Source organism: Lipotes vexillifer, unplaced genomic scaffold, assembly GCF_000442215.2.
Source record: "Lipotes vexillifer unplaced genomic scaffold, Lipotes_vexillifer_v1.1 scaffold618, whole genome shotgun sequence".
NCBI classification, from domain to species: Eukaryota; Metazoa; Chordata; class Mammalia; order Artiodactyla; family Lipotidae; genus Lipotes; species Lipotes vexillifer.
In genome coordinates this window covers 3,016,067-3,043,708 of record NW_006799025.1, presented here as the reverse complement: position 1 = coordinate 3,043,708, position 27,642 = coordinate 3,016,067, and the positions used below count along the sequence as shown (strand labels likewise).

At 38.2% G+C, this 27,642-nt stretch overlaps 1 protein-coding gene across 1 annotated transcript in view; it reads right to left on the bottom strand.

The window, feature by feature from the left end:
* Window positions 1-25,437, bottom strand: part of LOC103089248 (ceruloplasmin) — a 63,253-nt gene extending 37,816 nt beyond the window's left edge. The window contains exons 1-9 of the mRNA XM_007471307.1: window positions 25,082-25,437; window positions 16,786-17,033; window positions 14,793-15,005; window positions 14,258-14,431; window positions 12,471-12,725; window positions 11,003-11,174; window positions 6,677-6,816; window positions 5,388-5,525; window positions 4,138-4,352 (exon numbers count right to left, since the gene is read on the bottom strand). Of these exons, the coding sequence (XP_007471369.1) occupies window positions 4,138-4,352; window positions 5,388-5,525; window positions 6,677-6,816; window positions 11,003-11,174; window positions 12,471-12,725; window positions 14,258-14,431; window positions 14,793-15,005; window positions 16,786-17,033; window positions 25,082-25,227 (1,701 nt within the window). The 5' untranslated portion in view covers window positions 25,228-25,437. The remainder of the gene's footprint in view (window positions 1-4,137; window positions 4,353-5,387; window positions 5,526-6,676; window positions 6,817-11,002; window positions 11,175-12,470; window positions 12,726-14,257; window positions 14,432-14,792; window positions 15,006-16,785; window positions 17,034-25,081) is intronic.
* Window positions 25,438-27,642: the final 2,205 nt, after the last annotated feature.

The following is a 27,642-nucleotide window of genomic DNA, read 5'->3' as shown; positions in this document are numbered from 1 at the left end:
GACATTAAAATAATAATAAAGGAATACTATGGACATATCTATGCCCATAAATTTGATAACCTACATGAAATGGATCAATTCCTTGAAAGACACAATTTGCTAAAACACACAAGAATAAATAGATACTCTGAATAGGCCTGTATCTACTAAAGGAATTGAACCAATAGCTAGTAACCTTCCAGAACAGCCCAGAAGTGCTCATTGGTGAACTCTACCAAACATTTAAGGAAGAAATTATTCGAACTCTCTTTAAATCCATCAGAGGACAAAAACAGAGAGAATACTTCTTATCTCATTCTAGCAGGCCAACATTAATACCAAGATCAGACAAAGACATTACAAAACAACTAGAGATGAATAACTCTAACAAATATAGATGTAAAATACCTTAAAAAAATTATCAAATATAATCTGAAAATGTATAAAAAGAACTATACCATGACCAAGTGGGATTTATCACAGGTATTCAAGCCTGGCTTAACATTCAAAAATCAGTTAATGTGATCCATCACATCAATAGGCTAAAGAAGGAAAGTCACATGGTCATATCAATAGATACAGAAAAAGCATTTGACAAAATCCAACACCAATTCATGATCAAAACAAACAAACAAACAAACCTCTTAGTAAAATAAGAATGGGGGAACTCCTCAACTTGATAAAGAATATCTACCAAAAATCTACTGCTAAGATAATGCTTAATGGTGAGAAACTAGAAGCTTTCCCACTAAAATCAGGTACAAAACAAGGATGTCCCCTCTCATCACTCCTTATCAATATCATACTGGAAGTTTTAGCTAGTGCAATATGACAAGAAAAGGAAATAAAACATACAGATTGGGAAGAAAGAAAGTAACTGTCTTTGTTCACAGATCACATGATCACCTATGAAGAAAATCCAAAAGCATTGACAAGGTAACTCCTGTAACTAATAAGCAATTATAGCAAGGCTACAGGATGCAAGGTTAGTATACAAAAGTCGATCAATCTCATATATACTAGCAATGAAAAGTGGAATTTGAAATTAAAAACAATACCATTTACATTAGCATCCTCCTAATGAAATACTTAGTTATAAATCTAAAAGAATATGTACAAGATCTTGTATGAGGAAAACTAAAAACTCTGGTGAATGAAATTAAAGAACTAAATAAATGTTCATGGATAGGAAGACTCAATACTGCCAAGTTTCAGTTCTTCCCAACTTGATCTATAGATTCAATGCAGTCTGAATCAAAATCCTAGCAAATTATTTATGGATGTCTACAGACTGATTCTAAAGTTTACCTGGAGAGGCAAAAGGCCCAAAATAGCCAACATAATATTGAAGAAAAATGAAGTTGGAGGACTGACACTCCCCAACTTCAAACCTTACTATAACACTCGAGTAATCAAGGCAGTGTGGTATTGGTGAAAAATAAATCAATAGATCAATAGAAAGAATAGAGAGCTAAGAAACAGCCACATAAATTTAGTTAACTGATCTCTGACAAAAGAGCTAAGATAGTCTTTTCAATAAATGGTACTATAACAGATGGATATCCACATGCAAAAAAATGAATCTAGACATAGACCTTACACTCTTCACAAAAATTAACTCAAAACGGCTCATAGACCTAAATGTAAAGTGCAAAACTGTAAAACTCCTAGAAGATAACATAGGAGAAAGTCTAGATGACTTTGGATATGGCAATAGCTTTTTAGACACAACACCAAGGGTACAATCTATGAAAGAAAGAATTGATAAACTGGATTTTATTAAAATTAAATTTTATGCTCTGAAGAAAATATTGTCAAGAGAATGAGAAGACAAGCCACAGACTGGGAGAAAAATATTCACAAAGGGTACACCTGATAAAAGACTGTTTATCAAAACATAAAAAGAACCCTTAAAACTCAACATTAAGAAAACAACCCAATTAACAAATGGGCAAAAGACCTTAACAGACAAATGTACAAATGGCAAACAAGCATTTGAAAAGATGCTCTATGTCACATGTCATTAAAACACCAATGAGATACTACTACACACTTATTAGAATGGCCCAAATCTGGAACATGACAACACCAAATTCTGGCAAGAATGTGGAGCAATGGGAACTCTAACATTCATTTCTGGCGGGAATGCAAAATGGTACAGCCACTTTGGAAGAGAGTTTGGCAGGTTTTTTTTTTTTTTTAAACTAAACATACTCTCACCATATAATCCAGCAATTGGGTTCCTTGGTATTTCCCCAAAGGAAATGAAAACTTATGTCTACACAAAAACCTTCATATGGATGTTTATTCATAAAACAGCTTTATTAATAATTGCCAAAACTTGGAAGTAATCAAGATTTTCTTCAGTAGGTGAATGGATAAACTGTAGTACGTCCAGACAATGGAGTATCATTCATCGTTAAAAAGAAATAAGCTGGGCTTCCCTAGTGGCACAGCGGTTGAGAGTCCGCCTGCCGATGCAGGGGACACGGGCTCGTGCCCCGGTCCGGGAAGATCCCATATGCCGCGGAGCGGCTGAGCCCGTGAGCCATGGCCGCTGAGCCTGCGCGTCCAGAGCGTGTGCTCCGCAACGGGAGAGGCCACAACAGCTAGAGGCCCGCGTACCGCAAAAAAAAATAAAATAAAATAAACTATTAAAAACCTTTGAAGTATGCTATGAGTTAACTAGTAATTCTAAAACTTGTAAATAAAGGGAAAGAATTAAGCATTTGTCATTCCTTTCTTGTATAACACGTACCTCAGGGCAACCAAATAGTCCATTAAGAGACGTTTCTGTTTATACAAGTATAGTAGCTAATAAACACAGAAGGAATGATGGAATCCAAATATTGCTATTGTTCAACACCTGATTAGTTCATGAATCTAGGAAATGTTTATCAGTAGCTGACAACATCCCCGACTGAGAGACAAGTATACATTATATACTCCTTGATCGAGGTACCCAGTACCACAAATGAAGCAGTATTGCAAAAAATAAAAAAAATCTAACCTGAATCTGATCAAGCTTGTAGATCTAGCCACTGATTTATAGGAAATAGAGTAAAAGAGAAAGAAACATGTTAAATGACACCACAGGAAGGCAATCAGTAAAATCTAGACATGAGAACTTCCACAGGATAAAAGACTTTTGCAACAGAAAAACGCAAGAAAATATCTTGAGAAAAATATCAACTGATTGTAATGTGTGTAATTATTTGAGTGCCTATCCACACAACAAACTTGAAACAATTAAAGGACAAATGTTCAGTTAAAATGTGAACATTGATTGGAAATTTGATGATATTAAGGAATTATGATGATGCTTTAAGATGTGAAAACTATTGAATGCACATTTTTTAAAGAATTTTTCTCTTTTTTTTTTTTTTTTTTGCGGTACGCAAGCCTCTCACTGCTGTGGCCTCTCCCGTTGCGGAACACAGGCTCTGGACGCGCAGGCTCAGTGGCCATGGCTCACGGGCCCAGCCGCTCCGCGGCATGTGGGATCTTCCCAGACCGGGGCACGAACCCGCGTCCCCTGCACCGGCAGGCGGACTCTCAACCACCGCGCCACCAGGGAAGCCCCAAGAAGCTTTCTCTTTTAAAGATTAATATTAAAATATTTATTTTAGAGCGAAAAACAATGGTGGGATTAGGGATTTCTATTTCTAGATCAAAGGGTCATTTTCCCATTTCATTTTTTTTAACTTTATTTTATATTGGAGTATAGCCAATTAACAATGTTGTGATAGTTTCAGGTGCACAGCAAAGGAGCTCAGCCATACACATACATGTATCCATTCTCCCCTGAACTCCCCTCCCATCCAGGCTGCCACATAAAAAATATTTTAAGCAATATTTCCTTAGCGAATGTTGAGTGACTTATTATCATTAATAGGTGATTTTTTTAAAATGTGTGTGTTGAAGTCTAATGGTATCATAATAGACTTTGGATTCCAAGGAAAATCTTGTTTCCAACTCATCTTGGAACAATCACATTAGCCAGAGAATCTCTGCACAATATAGATATAAGCCTAAGAAAAAATTATAATAAACATTAGGCGTGGAACCCTCACTGCCTCAAACCCCAGAATTTTCCTTATAATAATGACAATTCAAAGGGATTGGAAAATCATTTTCATTTTCCCTCATTGGACTTACCAGTCTCCCATTTGCAAGTAAACTTCCTTTCCTGCATATTTTCATTGGCCCGATAAGCCCAGTAAATATATCTTTGGTGGGATCCACAGCAGAATAATACATCTTAGCTAGACAGACAGGATCTTTGTAAGTGGGTCCTACTTCTTTGGGGACAGTCCATTCATAGGTGAATGTTCCTTTGGGTACCACATGGGAGGCTGAAGAAGGAGGCGCACCTGTAAGAAAGGTCACACTGGAGAGGTAAAGTATGCTTTCTAATGTCATCATTTGAGCCATGGAGTAGACTGCGTTTAGTCTAGGATAACCCACTTCTGTGCTCCTTTTATGAATTAGAGTGAAATCCTACCAGTGTCAGGTCACAAATGGGAATAATTTTCTCCAGGAAGTCTCCTCTAAACCTCTGTCTGAGATTGGTGCCTGCTAGAGTCTGAATGTTTATGTTTCCCCAAAATTCACATATTGGAATCCTAAGGTGCAATATGATGGTGTTCGAAGTGGTGTTTAGGAGGTAATCTGGTCATGAGAGTGGAGCCCTTCTGAGTGGGATTAGTGCCCAGACAAAAGAGATCCCACAGAGTTCCCTAGCCCCTTCCTCCACGTGAGGATACAAGACGTCTGAGACCCAGAATAGGGTCTTCATTTGTCAGCCTTGACATACAAAAATACCTAAATACTTTAATGTAATGGAATATTCTGTATCACTGAAATTATATTTATAAAATGTTTATAGTGCTAAGAAAGAGAACTCTGGATATAAAATTATAGTGATAAGTATATTTATATTCTATGATCTCAAACACATGTAATTATTATTTACACAGATCAAAGAGTGGAGGACATACAAAAATATAATAGTGGTTGTCTATAGAACTATGGATAATATTTTTGGCTACACCTTTTTATATTTTTTAAATATTCTAAAAGGTACATCTAATCTTATAATTGCAAGAATATTTTTCAAATTTAACCATCACCCAAATAGAACTCTGGAAATGTATAACTGATGCAATCCAAATAAGTTACTAGCAGCATTGTCAATAATCATCCAATTAAGGTAGGACAAAATTCCACAAACATACTGGAAATGGTAGGAAGAGATTTACTTGCTTCCTGGCATGATTCTGAGAACGGTATATGAGAAGTTTCCTCAGAAGTTCCTGCCGTTGGTTTTTGCAGGACAATTTCCCTGGGGGTGACCAGCACAGTAGGTTATTAAACATTATTGTTTGGTTACAGAGTGTTGTACTCACTTTTGCTTGGGTTGTAGTACGTGCCCTCGTTGCTTTTATTGACTCTCACCCCAATCGGTTCAATACTGAGGGGATATGTTCCTTTGTTATGGAAGGTGACTCTGATGGTGTCTCCCACCTCTGCCGAAATGACAGGACCTAGGGACAAAGAGAGAATTATTATCCTCCCTGATATATAGCATACAGAATGCATAAGACAGCTGTTTTCTTTGCCTTGTCCTCTGGCAAGAACCACTGGAAGCAACGTGCTTATTGTTGCAAATGGAAAGCTTGGTTTTTAAAAAGTCCATTATCAATTTGACATGAGGAGGCCAGAAAAAGATGAGAAGGGCTTTCTTAGTTAACTTCAGGTAGTGAAATTTGTTACCATTTTTATCCAAGTTAGTTCACAAGTTTCATACGTCTATAAAATACTATTCAGAGTATCTACACTCTCCTCACCCGATTTTTCTGTGGACCAGATGTGTGTTATTTGTCCAAAGAGTCAGGAGAATGCCATAAACCTTGACCACCCAAAGGGGGTAAGTTAAATTGTCTTGGCTGTGAAAAGTAACAACACTGTTGTGGATTTCCCATCACCAAAATCAATATTATTACTAAATATAGAACAAAAACACAGAAATATAGTACAAAAGTATTTTATGTAATATATAAAATGATACTTATTGATAGCTTCTTATGTGCTCTTCTGAGTGTTTATGTGAATTAACTCATTTAATCCTTACAACAGCTTTATGAAGTAGGGACTATTGTTCCCATTTTACAGAAAGGGAACAGGCACAGAAAGTTGAGTACTTTCAAAGGTAACACAGCTAATAGGTGAAGAGTGAGGACAGTCTGAATCCACTCACTTGCTATTCTGCCCAAGTGCCTGAGCAAAACAGGTCTCTGGGCTCTGCCTGGGGGCAGCCTTCAGGAGGCTCTAAAACAAACCCAACCTGTCTCATTAGTAGCTGAATTTTATTTCTAAGGGAATGTACATTTGGCTAAAAGCGGAAACTAATAGCTTTACCATCTATTTAAACAAAGTCACACAAATCCCTTACCTCTTTGAAGAAAAAAAAAAAGTAATCATTTGAAGTCAGCCTGGCTTTTAATGATGAAGATTTACTATGGGTAATTTACATTTGGAAAAGTAATTAGCTGCTGCATTTTATTGATGATTCCTCTTCCATGTCCATAGTTTATACATAGAAATCATGCCACAGGTTCTGAAGCTTCTGTTCTTTCTGAGGTTGATTGTAGCTCAGGGGAAGAGTACATTAGTCATATGTATTCTGCACACTCACCCAGGATGCCAAGATGTTCCTCTTCAGGGCCTCTCTCCTTTCGGTTTGTAAAGGAGGCATCTGTGTACTCACGATAAATCAGCTTTTTATATGAGCCTCCAATTCTTGTAGAACCGTGTTCAAAAAATACCTCTGAATCACTGCCAAAAGAAAAAAGGTTTAATTCTGGAGTTGAAAGCAGAACAGAGCCAGGTTGTCACATAGGATACTAACTGAGGAGAAAAATTCGGACCTGTGCTTAGAAATTACCCATTATTTACCAAATACTCCTCAGAGGAGCAGATAGTACTAGGCACCTTATAGAAGGATGTTCAGTTAAGGGGTGGAGACTCATGGCATAGAGATTTTATTTTTTCAAGCAAAGTGAAAAAAATTTCAAGAGGGTCCATGTCAACCCCCTGAGAGTTAATAAATTGTCCTGCAATAGAATCTTTTTAATAAAGTATGAAATGTCTAAAAACACAGTAACTATTGTTTGTTGCATATTAGCCTTCAGAAGCTTTCATTTATTGTCTGAAACTCACATGACAATGCAACAAAGTTGGTATTATCCTCCCCAGTTTACAGTAATCTGCATTTCTGTCAATAGTCTTCCTTAATTGCTTCAGGATTTTCATTACCTCCTTTTTGAACTCGGTGTCTATTAGACTGTAGAGGTCTGTTTCATTGTTTGTTCCTTCAGGGGAATTCTCTTGGTCTTTTAACTGGGAGTGGTTCCTCTGCTTCTTCATTTGCTTATATTTCTCTTACTCTGTGAGTTTAGGAGGAACAGTTATCTACCGTTGTCTTGGAAGGTTATTTATATGCGGGAGCACCCCTGCGTAGCTTGTGTGGTTTTACTATTTTCTGGCGTGAGGGCCACTTTTAGTTGGGATGCCTTCTACCTCTTTCCTCAGCACGTGCTGGCCCTTATCCCCTGCATAGAGGGCGTGCAGATGTGGTGACCGGCGTGCCCTCCCGGGCCCTGTGATGGCGGAGGCAGCGATTGGTTCCCGATTCTCTCAGCGGCGGAGGCCCAGCCCGCCCCCACCCCTGGAGCTGGGAGGGCGCGGGGGGGGGGGGGGGGAGGGGGGCGGGGGAGACGCTCCTTTGGCAGGCCTGCCCCTCCCCTCGCACAACCCCCAACAATGGCACCCTGCCTTTGGGCTGTCTTCGCGCAGCCCACCCCAGTCCTCTCCTCAGGTCTAACCTCCAAAGCCTGAGCTTCAGCCACCAGCCCCCACCCACACCGGTGGACGAGTGTCTCAGGCTGGGGAGCTTAGGGTGAAGGTACCAGCCATCCCTGCAGGTTTCTCTCCATTTTACCTTCCGCAAACTGGTTGCAGCTCTCTCCTCCAAGGCTTCGAAGCTCCCCCTCTGTCCTGGCTGATCTCCCCCCCGCCAGTCAGGGGACTTGCCAGGTTGTAGGAACATTTCTTCTTCCACAGCTCCCTCCCAGGGGCACAGGTCCTGTCCCAAGTCCTTTCTCTCTCTCTCTCTTTTTTTCTTTTTTCTTTTGTCCTACCCAGGTACATGGAGATTTTCTTGCCCTTAAAGAAGTCTGAGGTCTTCTGCCGGCGTTCAGTAGATGTTCTATGAGAATCGTTCCACATGTAGATGTATTTTTGATGTATTTCTGGGAGGAGGTGAGCTCCACGTACTACTCCTCTGCCATCGGCTCCCCATTCTCCCCATTTTATAAATGAAAAAATGAAATCTCAGAAAGGCATTTGACTTGCCAAAGCCACCCCATTCATCTCTTCTCCCATTTGACAAATGTATGGAACATCTGCTCTTTACTAGGAACCCTGTTATATGCTGATGACATGCCCATAAGCAAGCTGGACCCGTCCCTGTCCACATGGACTTTACATCTGTCGCAGAAGACAGGCTACAAATCAATCAATATAATAACATGTAGGGCTTCCCTGGTGGCGCAGTGGTTGAGAGTCTGCCTGCCGATGCAGGGGACACGGGTTCGTGCCCCGGTCCGGGAAGATCCCACATGCCGCAAAGCGGCTAAGCCCGTGAGCCATGGCCCCTGAGCCTGCGCGTCCGGAGCCTGTGCTCCGCAACGGGAGAGGCCACAACAGTGAGAGGCCCGCGTACCGGAAAAAAAAAAAAAAAAAAATATATATATATATATATATATATATGACATGTAATAAGCACAGAGTGTTATGAAACATTTTTCCTGGGGTTGGGGAAAGTGATGGGAGAGGCCCCAAAGGCTTTCCAGAGGAAGAGTTTCTTTAAAATTATCTAGAGGAGAAGTGGAGTTAAAATGATGGAATATGTGTGTGGAGAGAATGGGGCGGGTATTTGCAAAGAGGAAACAGCCTGTGGGAAGGCTCAGAGAAGACAGCAAGCATGGCATCTCTTATAAACTAGGGCAGGAGCATAGCAGGTAGGGTAGGGAGACGGGTCAGCAGCCTGCTTTTAAAATCTCAGTGAGAGGTAGTGATGACTTCAGAGGTATTAGCAAAGAGGTTGGAGAGAAGCAAACAACTTTCCGAGATATTTAGGATATAATGAGGCAGCATTTGATGAGGAGAGGAAGGATTAGTGAAGGAGGGAGGGAATCAAGGGTGGTGCTCAGGCTTTGGGCTTGAGCAATGGATTGATGGCGACACCATTCATGCAGAGAGGGAAACTCAGATTTGTGGGGAAGACAATGGATTCAGACTTGGACATATTGATTTGGAGGTGCCTCATCCAAGTGGAGTGTCCACTAAGCAGTTCAAAATGCAAACCTGCAATTTATAAGAGCCTTCCAGGCTGGAGATACAGCTTTGGGAGTCATTGCAACTGAATGTCAGTGTGGCGGGGCCTTAAATCTCTGCTTCAGTAGTCACAGGCTTGGGTAGAGTCAGGCCCATGCTATTGACCTGTTGTTTGCCATTGAGTGAATCACTTAACCTTTCCAAGTAGGTGCGTGGCAAACAAGGCTTCTCTAAAGAGGTGATGTTTGGGCAGAGACTTGGAGCAGGGGTGTGGCATAATCTCACTGACATTTTTGAAAGATTGCTTTGGCTGTTTTATGAGGAATGTACAGTAGGAAAGGAAGACTGAGGCAGGAAGAACAGCTGGGGGGCTGTGGAAGCCATCAGACATGTACCAAAGGTAGCTTGTATGCATCAAAAGACACTGTCAAGAGAATGAAAAGAAAACCTACAGGATAAGGGGAAATACTTGCAAAGCAGATCTATCTGATAAGGGATTAATATCCAGAATATAAAAAGAACTCTTATAACTTAACAACAACAAAAAACCCCAAATAACCCAATTAAGAAATGGGCAAAGGACTTGAACAGACATTTCTCCAAATTGCCAACAAGAACATGAAAAGATGCTCAGAATCACTAAGCATCAGGAAAATGCAAGTCAGAACCACAATTAGATACCTCTTTGCACCTGTTAGGATGGCTATTTTTTTAAAAAATGGAAAATAAAAGTTGGCAATTAGAAGAGAAATTTAAACCCTTGTACACTGCTGGTGGGAATGTAAAATGGTGGAGCTGCTGTGGAAAACCATATGGTGGTTTCTCAAAAAATTAAAAATAGAATTATCATATGATTAAGCAATTCTACTCCTAGATGTATACCCAAAAGAACTGAAAGCAGAGACCTAAACATATACTTGTACTCCAGTGTTTATAGTGGCATTATCCACAACAGCCGAAAGGTAGAAGCAATCCAGATGTCCATCAACAGATAGATGGATAAATAAAACATGGTATATGAATACAGTGGAATATTATTCAGCCTTAAAGAGGAATGGAATTCTGATACATGCTACAACATGGATGAACCTTGAAAATATTATACTAAATAAAATAAGCCAAACAAAAAAGGACAAATATTACATGATTCTACTTGCATAAGGTGCCTAGAATAGGCAAATTCATAGAGACAGAGAGTAGAATAGAAGTTATCAGGGGATGGGGAGTTTTTGTTTAGTGGACACAGCATTTCTGCTTGGAACGATGAAAAAGTTCTGGGAATGGACAGTGCTGATGATTATACAACCTTGTGAATGTACTTAATGCTGCTTGATTTTACAATGCTATGTTTTCAGAAATGGAAAGCAAATGAACTGATCTAATTGTATTCAATGTTTTCTGAGAGTTTTGTTGAGTATTTGAAAACTTTTAAATCTATTCTTTTTCCTGGACTCAGAAGTCCTATTTCTCAAACTTGGACTCACTACCAAACCTTAATAAATATTTAGCAGTCTAGTTACTCAATTTCAGGTACCAATTAAAATTTTAATCACTGAATCAGCCTTTTATGATTTTTTTTGGGGGGGAGGCATATTTTGATATAATATCTTTTTTTCTGAATTACCTTCCAGGTGCTGTTAAGTTTTCTTTGGTGAAGGTGTCTATGCCGGAGGGTGCATAGTTCCAGATGATTTCCTCAGCAGCGATGTAGTAGTGTCTAACATGTTTGCCATGGATATCGTTCTCAGATGAAGGCTTCTTACAGTCTTGTACCCAGAAAAAGGCCTGCAAACCAGCTGAAAACCACACAGGAGGAGACACTGGTTAATGAAGCCAATGTTTGTCTCTCCTATTGCCTTGTAAATGCTGCTGGTGAAATGACAGATGGAAACTGAAGAAATAGATAGCTAGAAACAATACTATAAGCTAGAGTAACCAGTTGTATATAAATCACTCATGGAAAATTCAAGCAGTGAAAAAAAATTCTCTATATGGCACAGAGAAGTGATACTACTAGTGTTTTCAAAGATGTGGAACCAGTTTCTGTGGGGTTTCGCTTGGGAAGTCTTTTGATGAGAAAGAAAAAAAAAAAAGGACACATTAATAGATAAGTGATGTGGGGAGAAATGAACTTTCACCATTTAATTTCACTTTTTTGGGGGGGCCACGCCACGTGGCTTGTGGAATCTTAGTTCCTGGACCAGGAATTGAATCTGTGCCCTTGGCAATGAAAATGCAGAGTCCTAACCACCAGACCGCCAGGGAATTTCCTCGCTGTTTTATTTTATCAGTGAGTCAGCATTGAAATAAATAATGCTGTAATGAGAAAAAATAGATAAGTGATGAAGAGATGCTCTGCCATATTTTAGGGGATATGGTGGGGTGGAGGGGGAGGAATAGAATGAACATGTATTAGTATTGTTCGCTTAGATAAAATGGTTATGCACCTGCTGTGCTGTGCCTTCTGCCGCCATGATCACATTTGATGAATATGATCATGTTTGAAAGTCAAAGTAACATACTCAAAGACCCAGATTAAACCTAATTTCTTCAGAAGACCAATATTGCAAACTAATATTTTTCAAGAACTGGGGATATTTTATTACTTTATATTAAAGAGATGGAGGAGAGATTTAGCATGTTAAACTAAGGAATAGCTGGACTCAAAGGACAAAGTTAGTTATATTTAATAGAACAAGTCAAGAAAAACACAACAGGCTACTTTTCAGCACAATATACAAATCTTCTGGTGTTTAAAATATTGTGTATTTTACAAATCTGGGAAGCTGTATGCAGTATTATACTTTTAGGGTAGGACTGTATATCAGGGCCACACTTTTCTTTTCCAAAAATTAACATATTTTCAATTTTTAATTACTTTATAAATGCTCCAGTCTTTCAGTCCTTTCAAAAAATTACATTATGATGCATACTGTCAGAGGAATAAAATTAAGTTACCAGTTCAAAGCTCAGATCATTCCAAAGTTATTTATCTTTTAGATTCTGATTTCCAATAATCACCCCATTAATAGTATAACTGAGACATGACTCTTTTCTCAACTGACAGCTAATTTCAGGTAAAGATGCCTTACCTTTCAGATGGTTTAGATTCTGACAGCTAAGCATCCATTCTCCAGGGTTCTGGGCCACCATAAAAGCATCAAAGAGGGTAGCAGGAAAGAGATTGATTGTATCAACACGGTAGTTCTTATTTGTCAACGTTTGCCCATGGAAGAAAGCTGCATGCACATCAACTTCATTACCCATACCAAAAAGATACCATTTTACTCTGTCCTCAGCACACATGGAGAGTCCTGGGAGACTTCCAAAAGCATATCCATTCACAGCTGTAAGTCAAAAGCAGAAACTGTGACTAACAGACATTGGTGACTAGGATATTGATAGTTACCTCTAAATAAATTCAGTTTGGGATTGAAAATATCTGGCACACATGCTGCTATTCTTCCCTCCTGTACCCACATCAGACACTGTTAATCAATCACAGTACTCTTTCATTCTGGACCTGAATTCAGCCTCAAGATCTTTGTCAACACAATATTAGCACATGAACACAACACTGAAAATGAAATCTATTTGCTCTCTTTGTTATAAACTCTACACCTTGGTATGTTCATGTGTATATTTGTAAATACAAATGTGTACATATATACATACATATATATAAATGTGCACACATATAGTAAACAGAAAAAACACTGAAGTTTATTTAGGAATCAATCATGTATCATGTTGTTGGTGCTGGTATGGATGATGTCAGTGTTTTTTGTTATTGTTTATCAGAACTTTTCCAATTTTCTACAGTGAATGTGAATTGCTTTTGTAATAAGAACACAGGGAAAGCTTTTTTTTTTTTAAGATTGAAAGACAAAATTGGAAGAAATGTGAAGGAGGAAAGAAGAAATGCAGGGAAAGGACAGTAGGAACAAGTGACCAGAGCCACAAAGACCTAAGAGGTCAAAAGCAGGGTAGCCTGATTCTTCAAAGAAACTAAGGGCCACTGCTCAAACATAAAGGTCCTAGAGTTAAGATAGAAATCAGTTCTGGGAAGTATTGCGAGGTAACCAGATGCAACAGGGACACCAAACCAGACTTTGCCAGACTAGAAGTCTGAGTCTCTAACACCTATTTTGGTTAGCACAAAACAGAGGCTGGATTGAAATATGGAAAGAGGATCTTTCAGCCAGAAATAAGCAAAAGTTGGAAATAAAAATCCGTACTTTGTTAATTAGTTAATTTTTCTTGTTTGATAGTACAGTTATATTTGTGTCCTCAGTTCTGAGTAAGGGTTATTTTTAAGAAGCTAAACATTCTGAGTGATGGACTATCTTACTAACCCCATTATTTTGTGTCTGAGAACCAAGGAGAAGCCCAGGCAGTAAAGAAAACATTTTTAGAAGAAATAAAGTGAACTAAAATATAGGAAAAAATGATGCAAGGTTGGGGGGGGCGCAGGTGGTGAAGAACAATATGTATGTAAAGGAAATACCTTTTAGAACTAGTGATTTGAACTATTTTCTTAATTATAGTGCAATACTTTACAATATAATTTAACAATTTTAGGCTGCCTCAAATAATTTTTAAAATGAGTTGGGAGAATAAAAAATATACAAATATAACATGAATATACATTTAACCATAATTGATAATGGTTTGGAAACAATTTGATGTATCCAGCTTTACCTGGCTCAGAGTTTTGATTGGACCTGTTTAGCTGAATATCAAGTTGCACATCCAATATGCTTTGTTACCAAGGGCATAGATTAGAAACATGCTACTTATTCATGTGAGGGAATAAGAGTAGCAGAATTAATGGACCGAGAAAAATAAGATAAAGTTAACAGATCTTATGTAATCTTACAATACATTCTGTTACTCTCCTGGAAGTCTTCATTGTCTTTGTCAACCTCCTCTGGTTCAGAGCAGTAGGTCTTAATGTTGTCTTCTAGGTACCAACTGAGATTTTCATCCACAACAGAAAACATCACCACAAATTCTTTGTCAATATTTTTTTCTTCTTCTTTATCCAGAGAATCTGAAGTGAAAATTACTATTTCAGTAGAACTTAATTTTTAACATGAATTTTAGCATGTGATTTATAGTTTAAAAAATTTTTGTATTTATTTTCCTAATAAACCAGAAATCTAAACCAGTCACTTCGGTTTTATAGACTTGGAAACATTTAGGGAATTTACGTTCAGTAACCTGAATGTTGTTCCATGTATCCATTTTTCTCCTTACCCTTCCCTGCTCTTCCTTTCCTTTTTTTCTAGACTCACTGCCTCTCTACCTTACCTACTCAATCATAACACATAAGACTTAAAGTATATTTAAAAACAAACCTCCCTCTCTAATGTCTTTGGTCATTTATTGTGAATAATAATGAGAAAATGTACCTTTTTTACAGTGTATTAAAGGCCCAATGAGTCCTGCGGCGATATCTCTTGGAGCATCAATGTGGGAATGGTAAATCCTGGTCACACAATTGCTGTCTTCCTCACCAGGACCTTGTTCTGGGTTGGCATGCAATATGTACATACACTGTTCACCTGGCCGCACTTTGTCGTCTGCTTTTTGAAAATCTGTGGTGTTGTCAGGGTAGATGGCCCCTAGGAAATGACATGCAATGAAATTACAAATTGAATGTGTTTGAGCTTAAATGAGAAAATAGATGGTCTATTAATTCATTCAGCAAACATTTATTCAACATCTAGTATGTGTCCCCTTGGGAATGCAGTGGTGTTCTATTTGAGCACAGAAGAATAAAAAGCAAATGGCTACAGGGTGTGGAAGTTTCACAGAAAATGTTATCATTTTTTATACTTGACTGAGCCTTCAAGGAGCAGTAATAGATATGTCAGCAGCATAATGACTGTTGGTTTGCAATTTCAAGAACCACTTTTGCCCTGGGGTTATGGTATGGAAGCAAGAGCAAAATGGCTACTTTCTCCTATCACTTGAAGCTTCTTGTATGATATCAGATTTTTGCCTGTGAAGTAACCATGGGATTGTTTAATTTTGTAAATTTCCAAACATACACAAAAGTTGAGAGAATAATATAATCAACTTCCATGTGCCCAACAACCCAGCTTTAACAATGATCAACTGAAGGCCAATCTTGTTTCATCTATACCCTCACCCACTCTTAACAGTGAATTAGTCATCATCAGTGAATTATTCTAAAGCAAATCCCTGACATCATATCATTTCGTTCATAAATAATTGAGTATCTATCTCTAAAAGAACTCTTTTTTCTTCTAACATATCCACAATACAATGATCATACCTTAAAAATGATTAAAACCATAATATACCATGAAATTGTAAAAAATAAATAAGATGGCAGTCAGCTTTTATGCTATGAATGTAATTGGTTTAGAAAAACAAATTTAGAAATATAGAAGATCAAAACATTCACCCTGTAAAGCAATACCTCTTTTAAATAGAAAACCAATAATTAATTAAAACTAATTTTATCTTAATTTCCAAACTTGATCCTTATAATTTCAATGAACATGGTCTCAGCATTTTTGCCTATGATAATAGCTGACATTTATTGAGCTATTATTGTGTACTCTCATTGTCCCTATTTTATAGATGAGAAAACTGTAGCACAGAGAATTTAAGTTAACTTGTCCAAGGTCATTCAGTCAATGAAAGGCAACGCTGCACTCAAACATCGGTCTATTAATTTTGAAGCTCTTGTTCTTAATCACAACAAAACACCATCTGCCTTCATCATCATCACCATCATCATCATGTACTATGAATGAGATCACAAGCACCAAATCTAATATTTGTTCTTCCTGTACCATCTTTAAGGATTCCAGGTCCTACATTCAAATGACCTTTTGGTTAACTGTGTCTCAGATGTGACTCTGGGACCATCCAGCCACCTGCACTACTTGGCTACTATATGAGACTACTCATGCTGCCTTAGCTGGGACAGAGTTTATCCAAAGTTAGGATGGAAGGTGACAATGGCTACAGTACGTTCACAGGTAGGAACTTCAGAGATAAAGGGTCCTGTTTCTTCCTTCTGGATTTTTGTCTTTTCCAGGCTTTACTGCACACTGCCCATTTCTCTTATTTTGACCATTTGTCTGGAAAGGCGTTGGGCACTGGGAAGGAAGTCCCAGCTCTCACTGACTCTCGCTACATGAGTCCACACAGAAATCCTATCACATTCACACTTCACACAAAACAAGTACAACCCAGAGAAACACAGCATTATTAGGATGAACCAAAATACTTACTCATAAAATAGTTTAGAGCTAAACAACATAGTACAGGTCTTATCCAGGAGGAAAGTCCATAATCTCAGAAATTAAAAAGTGTTCCTACTGAAAAGGAAGAGGAAATTCCAGCTAGCATATGAGCTGAACTTACCCTCATGTTCCTTATAGTAAGTCATTCCATGTGCATGAAAAGTATAAGGCCTAGAGGCAAAGTTTTTTAAATGTACATAAACTCTATCTCCAGTTTCAGCTTTGATAATAGGGCCTAAAAACCCCAGCCAGCCAGGTTTCTCTATAATCGTCCTAAAGGTTTCATCTGTGTACTGAAGATACAGGGCCTTCTTGTAGACTTTTCCAATTCTATTGGGGCCATTTTGAAGGTAGATATTGGAATGTTCCCTGCAAAGGAAAAGAAGACAACTCTATTAGAAGCCATCACTTCTGGGGATAATATTAAAATGAAAAGGAAATGAATGACCATATCATATTAAATGTTTGCCAGTTGTTGTAGGGATGCCTCCAAAAAATGAAGAGGAGAGCTGACACTTAGCCCTGTTATTTTAATTATGTGAGGTGTCACACATCAGCTATATGGCAGACCACCATGTGTGGATGCGCCATAAAAATGTAATGCATCCCACCAGAGTACTTCCTGTAAGATTTTCATGGTAAAACACAGAGGCGTTGTGGAGTAGAATACAAAATTAAAGTGAAATATTAAAATAAAGCAGTTAATGAAGGCATTTCTCACTTATGGCATACCTCTTTCAGCCACTGGAAAAATCTGAGTTTATAAGCATTCAATCTGGATATGTGAGATGTGAAAGTGAGTGCATATTTTTTTCCTAAACTAAAACTAATAATGCTAAACTAATTCCATCTTTCTAATTTCTTTTAGCAAAACTAAATCAAAGTTGGAATTGATTCATCAATGTGTGTGGGTCTTAAAATTACCTTTGCATTTGAATTACCCCTGTGGTTTTTTAATCCCTTGCTAGCAAAAATAACTTGGACATTGAATGTTTATATTCTGGTTAGTGGCTGATTAATAGTTGCTTAAAACTTTCCTAAATATATCAGCAAATTGAACAGTAGCCAGGAAAAAAAAGAAAAGAAAAGAAAGCAAGTTTGATATTCAAACTTTTGAACTGATTCTTAAGTTATTGTCCTTAATGCAAGCCCAGAGAGTTCAGTGGGATCTATTTGTGGGCAATGCCATCTAGCCATTCAGGGAAACCCACTTAAAACCTGGGCTTTGGCAAGCCCTTCCACAACCGAGGTCTCCGCCACTAGAATAGAAACTGCTAACCCCAGCTGATGGTCTGGGGTTTGTGTTTGTTCGTGTGTGTGTGTGTGTGTGTGTGTGTGTGCGCGCGCGCGCAAGCGGGCCTGTATTTTGCCTACTTTGATCTCGGTGACCTTTGACACCTTACCATTTTCCATTCAACCCATATGAGGCCAGATAACCTGACTGAGGAGAAATAAACTTTGTCTTGTTTCCTCAGCGGGAAGCTCATCAGAAAGAGTGAGAGATACTTTTCTATTCTCTCTTCAAGATGAGGGCAGGGCTTGTCTGGGAGCTCTGGACTTTCTCTGTTGCAAGGTCCAAGTTTAAAGATCTGTTTTTTAAAAAATCTAGGGCTCAGGCCTAATGTTTCTTAAGTTTTCATGTGCACAGGAATCTACTGAGGACCTTGATAAAATGCAAGTTCCTAGGCCCCAGCCCCACTGATTCTGCTTCTGTGCGGTTGGTGTGAGGTCAGTCATCTGCATTTGCTAACAAATACCCCTGTGTGTTCTGATGCTGCTCTGCGTTCATGGGCAACCTGAGTAGGGGAGGCTGCAAGGGGAAGGGGAAGAAAGCGGCCCAGTCCCATAGGCAGTGGGATTCCTGGAGGACATGAGACAGAAAGGTGGCAGGTTCTGTTTCCAGGCCATACCCTGGTCGTGGTCAAACGTCTGCTGGCATGGCAGCATGGAGGCACCAGATTGAGCCTGAGTGCTGGGACCAGTGAGCAGGGCCGCTTGGTGGTAGTCCTGGTGGCTCCATTTGGGCATTGGGAACAGGCTTTAGAGATAGTAGAGCCCCCGTGTTCTGAATTGACCAGGGGGTTTCAACAATGAGCATCTCATAGTTGTCACACTAGGGACCCCAATTTTTAAAATCCTGGATTGTTTAAACCCCAGGATTCTCAACTTGTTCACTGAAAGATGAATGAAATGGGGTTCCCTTCCCCTATCATGGTGGGAGAAGGGCCAAGCTGGAAGTTAGAAAAATAAAGAAGTGACATTTTTTTGTACCCAGGATGGCAAATCCATTCTTAAGCTTTTATTTCTGTTTCCATTTTGTTAGAACCAAACAGAAAAAAAACCAAAAAATTAAGAAAGGCTCTGAGAGACTTTGAGGACATCAAAATACATAGGAAAACATTCTTCCCTGGAAATAGCAGCATTAGTACAGACAGGAGTATTCTTAATAAATAGATGTTTTACCAACAGGAAAATTCTGAGGCACTGAAGGCCACTGAGATTAAAGGCAGATTCATCCAGTCCACACTGCTGAGAGGAGGTCAGGAAGAGGGCAGTTCAGTCAGGCACGCAGCGGCAGCTGCAAAGCTTACAGTGCAAGGATGGAATTTCTCTTGGGTCACACCAGAGGAACCTGGACAACTCAGTCTCACACAGGTCCGTCTAAGCCTCAGGGTAAATTTTCTCCAGTGTCTGTACACACTCATTGCTAGGGGATTGGCCCCAATGATATTTAAATAGAGATTCTAATCTGTGTTCTACCATGCTCTGTTGATCCATATCTTAAATAAAGCCAGAGTTTTAAAATAGCCCTCAAATTCTTAAGACTTCATTTATAGTGTGTATTTATATTTCCTAAATGTGCCTCTAAAGCGTTAAGGAATATGTCACATCCCTTTTCAATAAACTGTAGCAGACTTTGTCAAAATGCTTTCATTATATTGAAATTCTCCTGTATTAATCATTTCCTGAAATAGGAGGAGCATTGTCTAAGTTTTGGGATTCATTTTTTTGTATACAAAGATTTTTGGGGGAGGGGTGTGAAAATTACTTAAAAAATAATTGATCTGAAATTATAATCTATCCAGTATTTTTAACATTTGGAATTCCTTTTATACAGATAGCAATATGCAAAATGTGTTTCCCATCTTGTCTTTTTTTCTGAAACAAAATTAAATCTTAACCAAATTGGGAAATATTTCACATCAGGTGATAGCTTGGGGGAGGCCTGTTTGCTTATGCTCTGTCTCCAAAGAAACATCAAACTGTCATTAGGGAATGTCTATTTAACTTTAAGAGCACGGCTTTGGGGACAAAGCATCAGTTACTGGAAGCTTGCAGGAAGTTTGCCAGTCAGATATCCAGTCAAAAAAAATCTATTATGGTTGTTCTTTGACCCAAACAAGTAATTCACATTAATCATAGTTCTTTCTGTTGGCAACTGTAACATGTTCTCTTCTATTCATTACAATAGATATGTCCCCCTCTCAGTAAACACATCCTTCCTTTTTAGCTCCCCCATTTCCTGTAATCCTATAGCAATTCCTCTAATTTCTGGTAGATTCAGACCCAGAAGTGAGTTTTTAATGGTAGAGGAATTAAAACATTTTTTACACTGCCTTAGTAAGATAATAATAATGCTACTCCCAACCATAAATTCAGAGTGCACTCAAGGGGGCCTTGGTTTATGTTTAGCCATGGTTACTAAAATGTGAGTAATACACGTGAAAAGTTTCTGGATTCTTAGCTTCATTAATTGAGACATAGTATATTAGTTTTCTCTTGCTGTGTAACAAATGATCATAAAGCAGCTTAAAACAACACCTATTTATTATTTCACAGTTCCTTGGATCAGAAGTCTGGCATGGCATGACTGGGTTCTCTGCTCAGGTTATCACAGCTGGCATCAAGCTGTTGGCTGGGCTGAGTACTTGTCTGGAGGATCTGTGGAGAAATCTACTGCCAATCTCACTCAGGTTATTAGCAGAATTCAGTTCATTATGGTTGTAGGACTGAAATTCCTGCTTCTTTGCTAACTACCAGATGAGGACCTCTCCCAGTTCTTTAAGACCATGCATCTTCCTTCCCAGTGGCTTCTTCCATCTTCAAGTCAGCAACAGTTTGTTGAATCCCCCTCAAACCTCTTTGAATCTCTCTGACTTCCTTTTCTTCTACTAGAGAATTCTCTGCTTTGGACTAGACCCACCCAGATCATGTCCTTAGTTTAAAGTCAACTGTATCACTGAATATAACATAAATCGTGGGAGTGGTATCTCATCATATTCACAGGTTCTGGAGTTTTAGGGTAGGATATCTTTGCGGGTCATTAAAAAAATTCTGCGTACTACACACAGGAATCACAAGGAAAACAGTCAAAAATTAACTGGCAGGCAAAGACTTAACCTGGGTATGCATAGCACAAACTCAAGTGAATTATAGGTTCTCACTGGCCTGGTTTCATTAACACAGCATAAAAATGGTACCTAGGTGTCAGCCCTCTTTTGCATATGTTCTTGGGGAAAATAGCAGCTGTGATAATAAATTGTAGAGCCTGAAAGGTATAAAATGGTGTAGTTACTTCATTAGTTCTTGCACACAGGCTGTCCTATATGAAGTGTTTATACCACACCAGATTTTGCTTACTATTTTTTATTTGGCAACCTTGGAATATGAGTCATCGTAAGCGACTTTTCCAGATAACTTTAGCTCATAATTATACCTCTTTAAGAATTATTTAAAATTTTAAGACCAATTTTGAAGGGGTAAAATGAATGCCTTCAGTGCAAGTTTTTTCTTTAAAAATGTTTTGTTTGTTTCCTTGTTTTCTTAAACAGGGTGTACTGGGAAAAAAATCAACTTCTTTTCTGATAATGATAGTAAACATTAACATTTATTGAATATTTATGGTATCCTGATCACTCAATATTATAATTATAATAGTTATGATTATACCATAGTGTGTAATGTTCTTGGTTTGTTCTCTATTTCTTTGGGTAAAATTTGAGCTGTCATTTCTTCTGGTCATTGGGTCTGCTTATGATGACATCTTCACTATAATATTTCTGATTTATTTCTCAAACCTACAATGGGCTGGAAAACTAGGTAACAATGTTTGTAAGAACTGTATGTTAATTAAGTCACCAAGCCTGAGTGAGAGCCTATGAAGTTAGTGTAAAAGGGTTTTGTGATGGCTCTTCTTGTGTTTAAGGATTTTTTTCACTTACTTCTAGCATCCTATAGGTCATCAGGAAAAAAAGTAACCTAAAGATAACAGGAGTATTGCTACTTATTGCTACAATGTAGCCAACAGTCAATACATATTTAATTAGTGTCTACCATGGGCCCAGAACAAAGTATTGCATTTGCTAATTGTTTTCATATGTATGTCTTTTATTCTCATTTAAGTACAAATAACTTAGGAGCAGGAACTATATTTTATAGATCTTTACTTATTGATTTGTTGAAATGACAAATAAGGCACAGACCTAAGTAAATGGCAGTGCTGAGCATAAGGAAATTACGTTCTACCTCACCCCATTAGAAATAAATATTACTGATATGACAAAAAAAAGTAAACTTTATTTTCCTAGTTAACAGAAATCCATACATTTTCTCTTTTATATCTGCCAGTGTTTTCAGTTCCACTAACCCACATATAACTCCATAAACTGATTTTCTTATTTCGTTGTATCTTCTGATTTATTTCATTTATTTATTTATGGTGTGAATCTGTCCATACTAGGAACAAGGGAAAATTTTTACAACACAGCCTATAATTTTGTCTAGCTTCCTATATACTTTTATTCATTCACTTTCATTTACTCAAAAATATATTTATTTAGTGTGTCCTATGTTCTAGGTACTAGTGATCACTGGTGCATGAAACAGATGGAGTTTCTGCCATCTCAATACATACTTTTGTCTTCATTGTTCCAGACCTTCAAGGTCAACATCAGTTTAAACCTAATTCTCTGCCTAACAACTATCTTGGACTCTTTCAACCTGTTTCTCAGCCTATTTATCTCCACTCCTTTTTAGCCTTCACACAACAAGTGTCAGTAATCATGCCTGGTGATATCACATCAGTCTTTGCCATACTTATGTCCTACGCCCCACCAATTCATATGTTGAAATCCTAATCCCTAATGTGATTGTATTAGGAGGTGAGGCCTTTGGATGTGCTTAGGTCATGAGGGTGGAGCTCTCATGAACAGGGTAGATGCCTTATAAAAGAGGCTCCAAAGAGATCCTTAGTCCCTTCCACCAAGTGAGGACACAGTAAAAAGGCTATGAACTCGGAAGAGAGATGACCATGTTGGCACCTTGGACTTCTCAACCTCTTGAACTGTGAGAAATTAATTTCTGTTGATAAGCTACCCAGTCTGGTGTATTTTGTTATAGAAGGCTGAATGGATTAAGCAGCTGGACATTCTGCAAATCTGAGACAAAGAGGAAGCAAAAAGTTGCTACCTAAACTCATCTGTACAAAAAGGTTAGCATAGTACTGGCAAAATTGCTAAAGGCCTATTCAATATTTGCCGTTCAGATGTATTAAAAATTTCACAGACAGAGTGAGCATTGTCATCTAGAGTTTGCACAACTCTAGGCTGTTGCTGAAGCAAAAGAAGATGATCAAGCCAATGTTGTATAACCTCTCCAGCACACACAGGACATTAGAGTATTTAATCTTTTTTTTTTTTTTTGATTGTGCTGTGCAGCATGTGGGATCTTAGTTCCCCACCCAGGGATCGAACCCACGCCCCCTGCATTGGAAGCGAGAGGGCTTCCAATCTTAACCACTGGACTGCCAGGAAAATCCTTAGAGTATTTAAAAATAAAGGAATTCTCTTCCCTCCCTGCAAAAAATTTCTTAACAAAGCCTTTTTCTCTCTAAATTTCTAAAATTAGAGAAGATTTTACTAAAGTGTGCTTGGGGCAATGTCTTGCACTTAGTTGATGCCCAGTAAAACTGATTTTATTTGATTTTTGACCATGAATAATGGCAGAAGGATGGTGGGTGAGGGTGTGGAGTAGGACAGTACTTTTTTTCCCCTAATATGTCTGACCTTTTAAAAATGTGTCTAGTTTCCCTATTAAAAAATGCATAATTTATATTATGTTTAGTTAGGGAAAATGCTGAATGCATACAAAATAATGGTCCTTATGAAGCCATAAAAATATGTCATGTCCCTAAGAAGAGAACAGTAGCTCAAAACCAGGCTTTAAAAAATAATTGTAAGATATACTAGTTTTTATTTACAATTAGTTATCTTTAGGTCAGAAACTTTCCTCACTGCATATTACTGAATTAATAACTTAACAATTAGGTATTATTATCAGCTTTGAAAAATTTCAAACGTACATAAAATTAATGAGAATAGTGTATACCCATCAACAGAGTCAATGTTATGAAATTTGGCATACTTTATAGCCAATTTTTAAAGATACAATCTCAGCAGTTAATGGTCGTTGGGTTCATTTGTCAACATTAACATACATTTTTAAGTATCACTATTAAGATACATTTATCATCTTTAAAATATATTTTCACCACTAAAATACATCTTTAAATGTTGTGAATATTGGTTTTGAATAACAAATTTCAATTTGGTGTTAAATGTTTAACTAACATTATTAAAAGTGATGACCTCTGTATAGATAAACTTCCATCACAAAAACTTCAAGGAAAACTATACCCCTGGTTTTTCATGTGGTGGATGTTTCTGGAAATAAGGGACCTTTCAAATGAAACAAGAAAACCTTTAAGTTACACAGAGCTTTTTGAGGAGGCATTATAATAACTATCTCACATTTTTTTGCACATATATTATGTGCCAAGGACTGTACGAAGAGCTCTACGTGCACCCATTCTTTAAACAACCCCCTGAAGTATTCTCATTATCTTCATTTTACAGGTTAGGATGCTGAGTCTGAGAAAGAGAAATGTAATTAACAGTCCAGAGTCACCCAACAAGTATTAGGCAAAGTCATATTAAAATTGTATTTGATTTCTATAAATGATTCTTTGAAGGATTAAAAAACCTTTTATTTTTACCACTAGTAATCAGTAAAGGGTATAGGAAATATAAAATTTTATACAGTCATTCTTTAGATGAAAGAACTTCTGCATAAACAGACAAAAAGACTGAACCCTGATGGGAGATGTGATAAGAACCAGAGGGGGTAATAAGAAGCCCACACAGTTCCTTATACCAAGTGGAAAGGAGGAAGGCAGCTTCTCAAAAAACAAACAAACCAAAATCCCAGGAATTAGAGATTTATTAAAGTGTCTAATGTTTCAAGTCCATATTTTGCAGTTTTTGTATATACAAATTAAAGAAATATTTCATCTTATTGGCTTTATTTTTAATCAATAATTTATAAATTTGGTCTATAATCAAGAAAAAATAGTGACTTACGTGTCAACTGAAATAAGTTTCTTTTCCCCTTGGTCAGAGGCATAGTCCCAAGTTGTTTCAATAATTCCAATGTAATAATGTTTATCTTTCGCCCAGGCTGAGGTACTACATAAAATTAGAAAAATACAGAGCAAGGAAATCTTCATTTTTTTTTCCTCTTGGAGCCTGAGAAGCAACGGAATGAAATCAGAAGCCGGCAACTTTATAAATAAGCCTTTCTCCCTTTATTTGCTTGATTGACAGAAGTTTTTGTTGCACAAGACAAAATTATTTCGTTAAGGCAAATAACATTTTCCACTTCAGTTCAGTTCTCGTAAACCCAGGGAAAACTTAGTTGTCCATTGCCAGGATTCTCTGATTGCAAATAAAAAGTCAACAGTTATTGTTGGAGGCGCTGGAGTGTGTATAACTCTGTGCTTCTACCATTCATTGTGTAAATTCCAGGAGGGCAAAGACCATGTCTAAATGCTCCTTTTGTTCTTCCAACAACATGCTACAATACAATGCCCTCTTTCCTTTCGAAAAGCCTAACAATACCTAGCTACAACTTTAAGCTACAAAACATGATATTTAGCATGTCAGATTTAAGTACCCTCAAATAAGAATTTATTTTGAAGGCTTTATTTATTTTGTAAGCTCCGAACACATCATCATAGAAAGTTTATCAGATTATTGTGTATTGCTATATGCAAATAACTAGCAGAGAATAACAGGGGTTGATGATTCTGTTTTAATTTCGAAGAAATCAGACATAAATAAACCTGCCTTCAAAGGCAAAAGTTGATTTTAGTAAAGAGAAAGAGCTCTAGTTTATTAACCTGGGGTTTCTCTCTTTGATATGGACATGAATTTGGGGGTAAAAGAATTTTTATTTTTTAGTTGAAGAAAATCCTGATGATAACAGTGCACATTTTGTGCTGATGTAATCTTTTTCTCTAGAATACCTCAATGCATTATGTAAGTATTTGCCAAAAGGTGTTTATAGAAATGGATTGGTATAGGAGAAGGCACCCCAATGTTTGAAAGATTCATTCATTTAATAAGTATTACTGAATGAGCCCTCTGTGTGCCAAACACTGTTCTAAGCATTGTGGGAATACAGCAGTGAAAAAAACAGACATGAATCCCTACCCTCGTCAACTTATATTCTACTGGGGAGAGACCAACTATATACAAATGAAGAGTGAAATATTATTAGCAACTAGTGCTACAGAGAAACATAAATCAGAGAAGGAGACTGAATGCTAAGGAAAACAGCAGGATGAAGATCAAAATCTGATGACCCAGGCAAGATACATACTTGACCCCAGCCTCAGTTTCCTCATCTTTAAAATCTCAGCCTCAGAGGGCTATTGTCCAAATTAATTGAAATGACCCATGTTATCTCTCACATAGTGGAGATTCTCCTTTCACCAGCTAACAATAATCTTAACTAATTATCTTGATACAGAAAATTGAGTCACAATGCCCAGGATGTCCCAAGACCTCCTTCTTGAGGCACCTTAAACAATTGTTTCCTCATGGCCACTGAGAGGACCTGAGTGGGACTAAAATCTTGCCCAGACTCCACTGGCCAAACCCTGTGTCTTGCAAGATGCTGTTCCTTTTAAAAATTGGTGCCCAGAAAGGTTCCTTTTTTCAAAATGGTCCACACAGAGAGAACATGTTTTAGTAGTTTATTCTTGTAGACGGGGCACTTTTTTTTGAGGGGGCACTTTTTAATTGGCATGAAGCCCCTGTATGAGCCAGTGTATGGCTGATGGTGTAAATGATGCCATCTTGGGACTGCACAGTTCCTGTTCTTCCACTGACCCTACCCAGGGCGTACTATGTGGGAAATCACTTATCTATCATTGAGGGCTTTGTAGTTAATATATATTGTTTAATGATCTTTATATCCAGGTGGCCTCTATGCCCTGAAGACCTTCACTGATATATTGCCAGTGCCCATGAGGCTAGTTACCCATTCATAAATCTTGACTTAGAAATGTGCCTCCTGTTTCCAAGCAACTACCCCCACACCCTAGGTTAACTATAAAATTGTCCCAATGCCCCCTGGGTGGTGTGGAGAGCAGCTGCGAATGCTTCTGGATCCTTGTCTGCTAATCCAACCCTGTGAGGAATTTACTCTATAATAAATGAATCCATTGATTGTATGGAGCTGGCTGCCTCGATTTCTGGTGTCAAGATACCTTCTCAGTTCGTGGGCACTTTCCATCCCCTCCATCCTCCAACAATTGGTGAGCCAGCCAGGAGACAGAAAATGACACAGGAATGGGTAAAGGGGTCATGCTGGGGGAAAGCCCGCTGTGGTGGGGGAAATCCCAGGCTGGCCAGCCTCTTCCATGTGGGGTGACCTGGCTAGGTTTGTGGGACACTTTGGGCCACTGTGTGAATACAGGATGCCTGGAAAATGCCAAAGGGCTTCCTAGATATATTGACTGAAGCAGCAGGAAAGTGAAAGTGGAAAAAAAAGAGTGAGCAAGCTATCTCAGCTGTTGCATGGCCTTCGTTATATGCTCTAAGGATTAGCACAGAAAAGGAATTACAGCTCAGCAGGA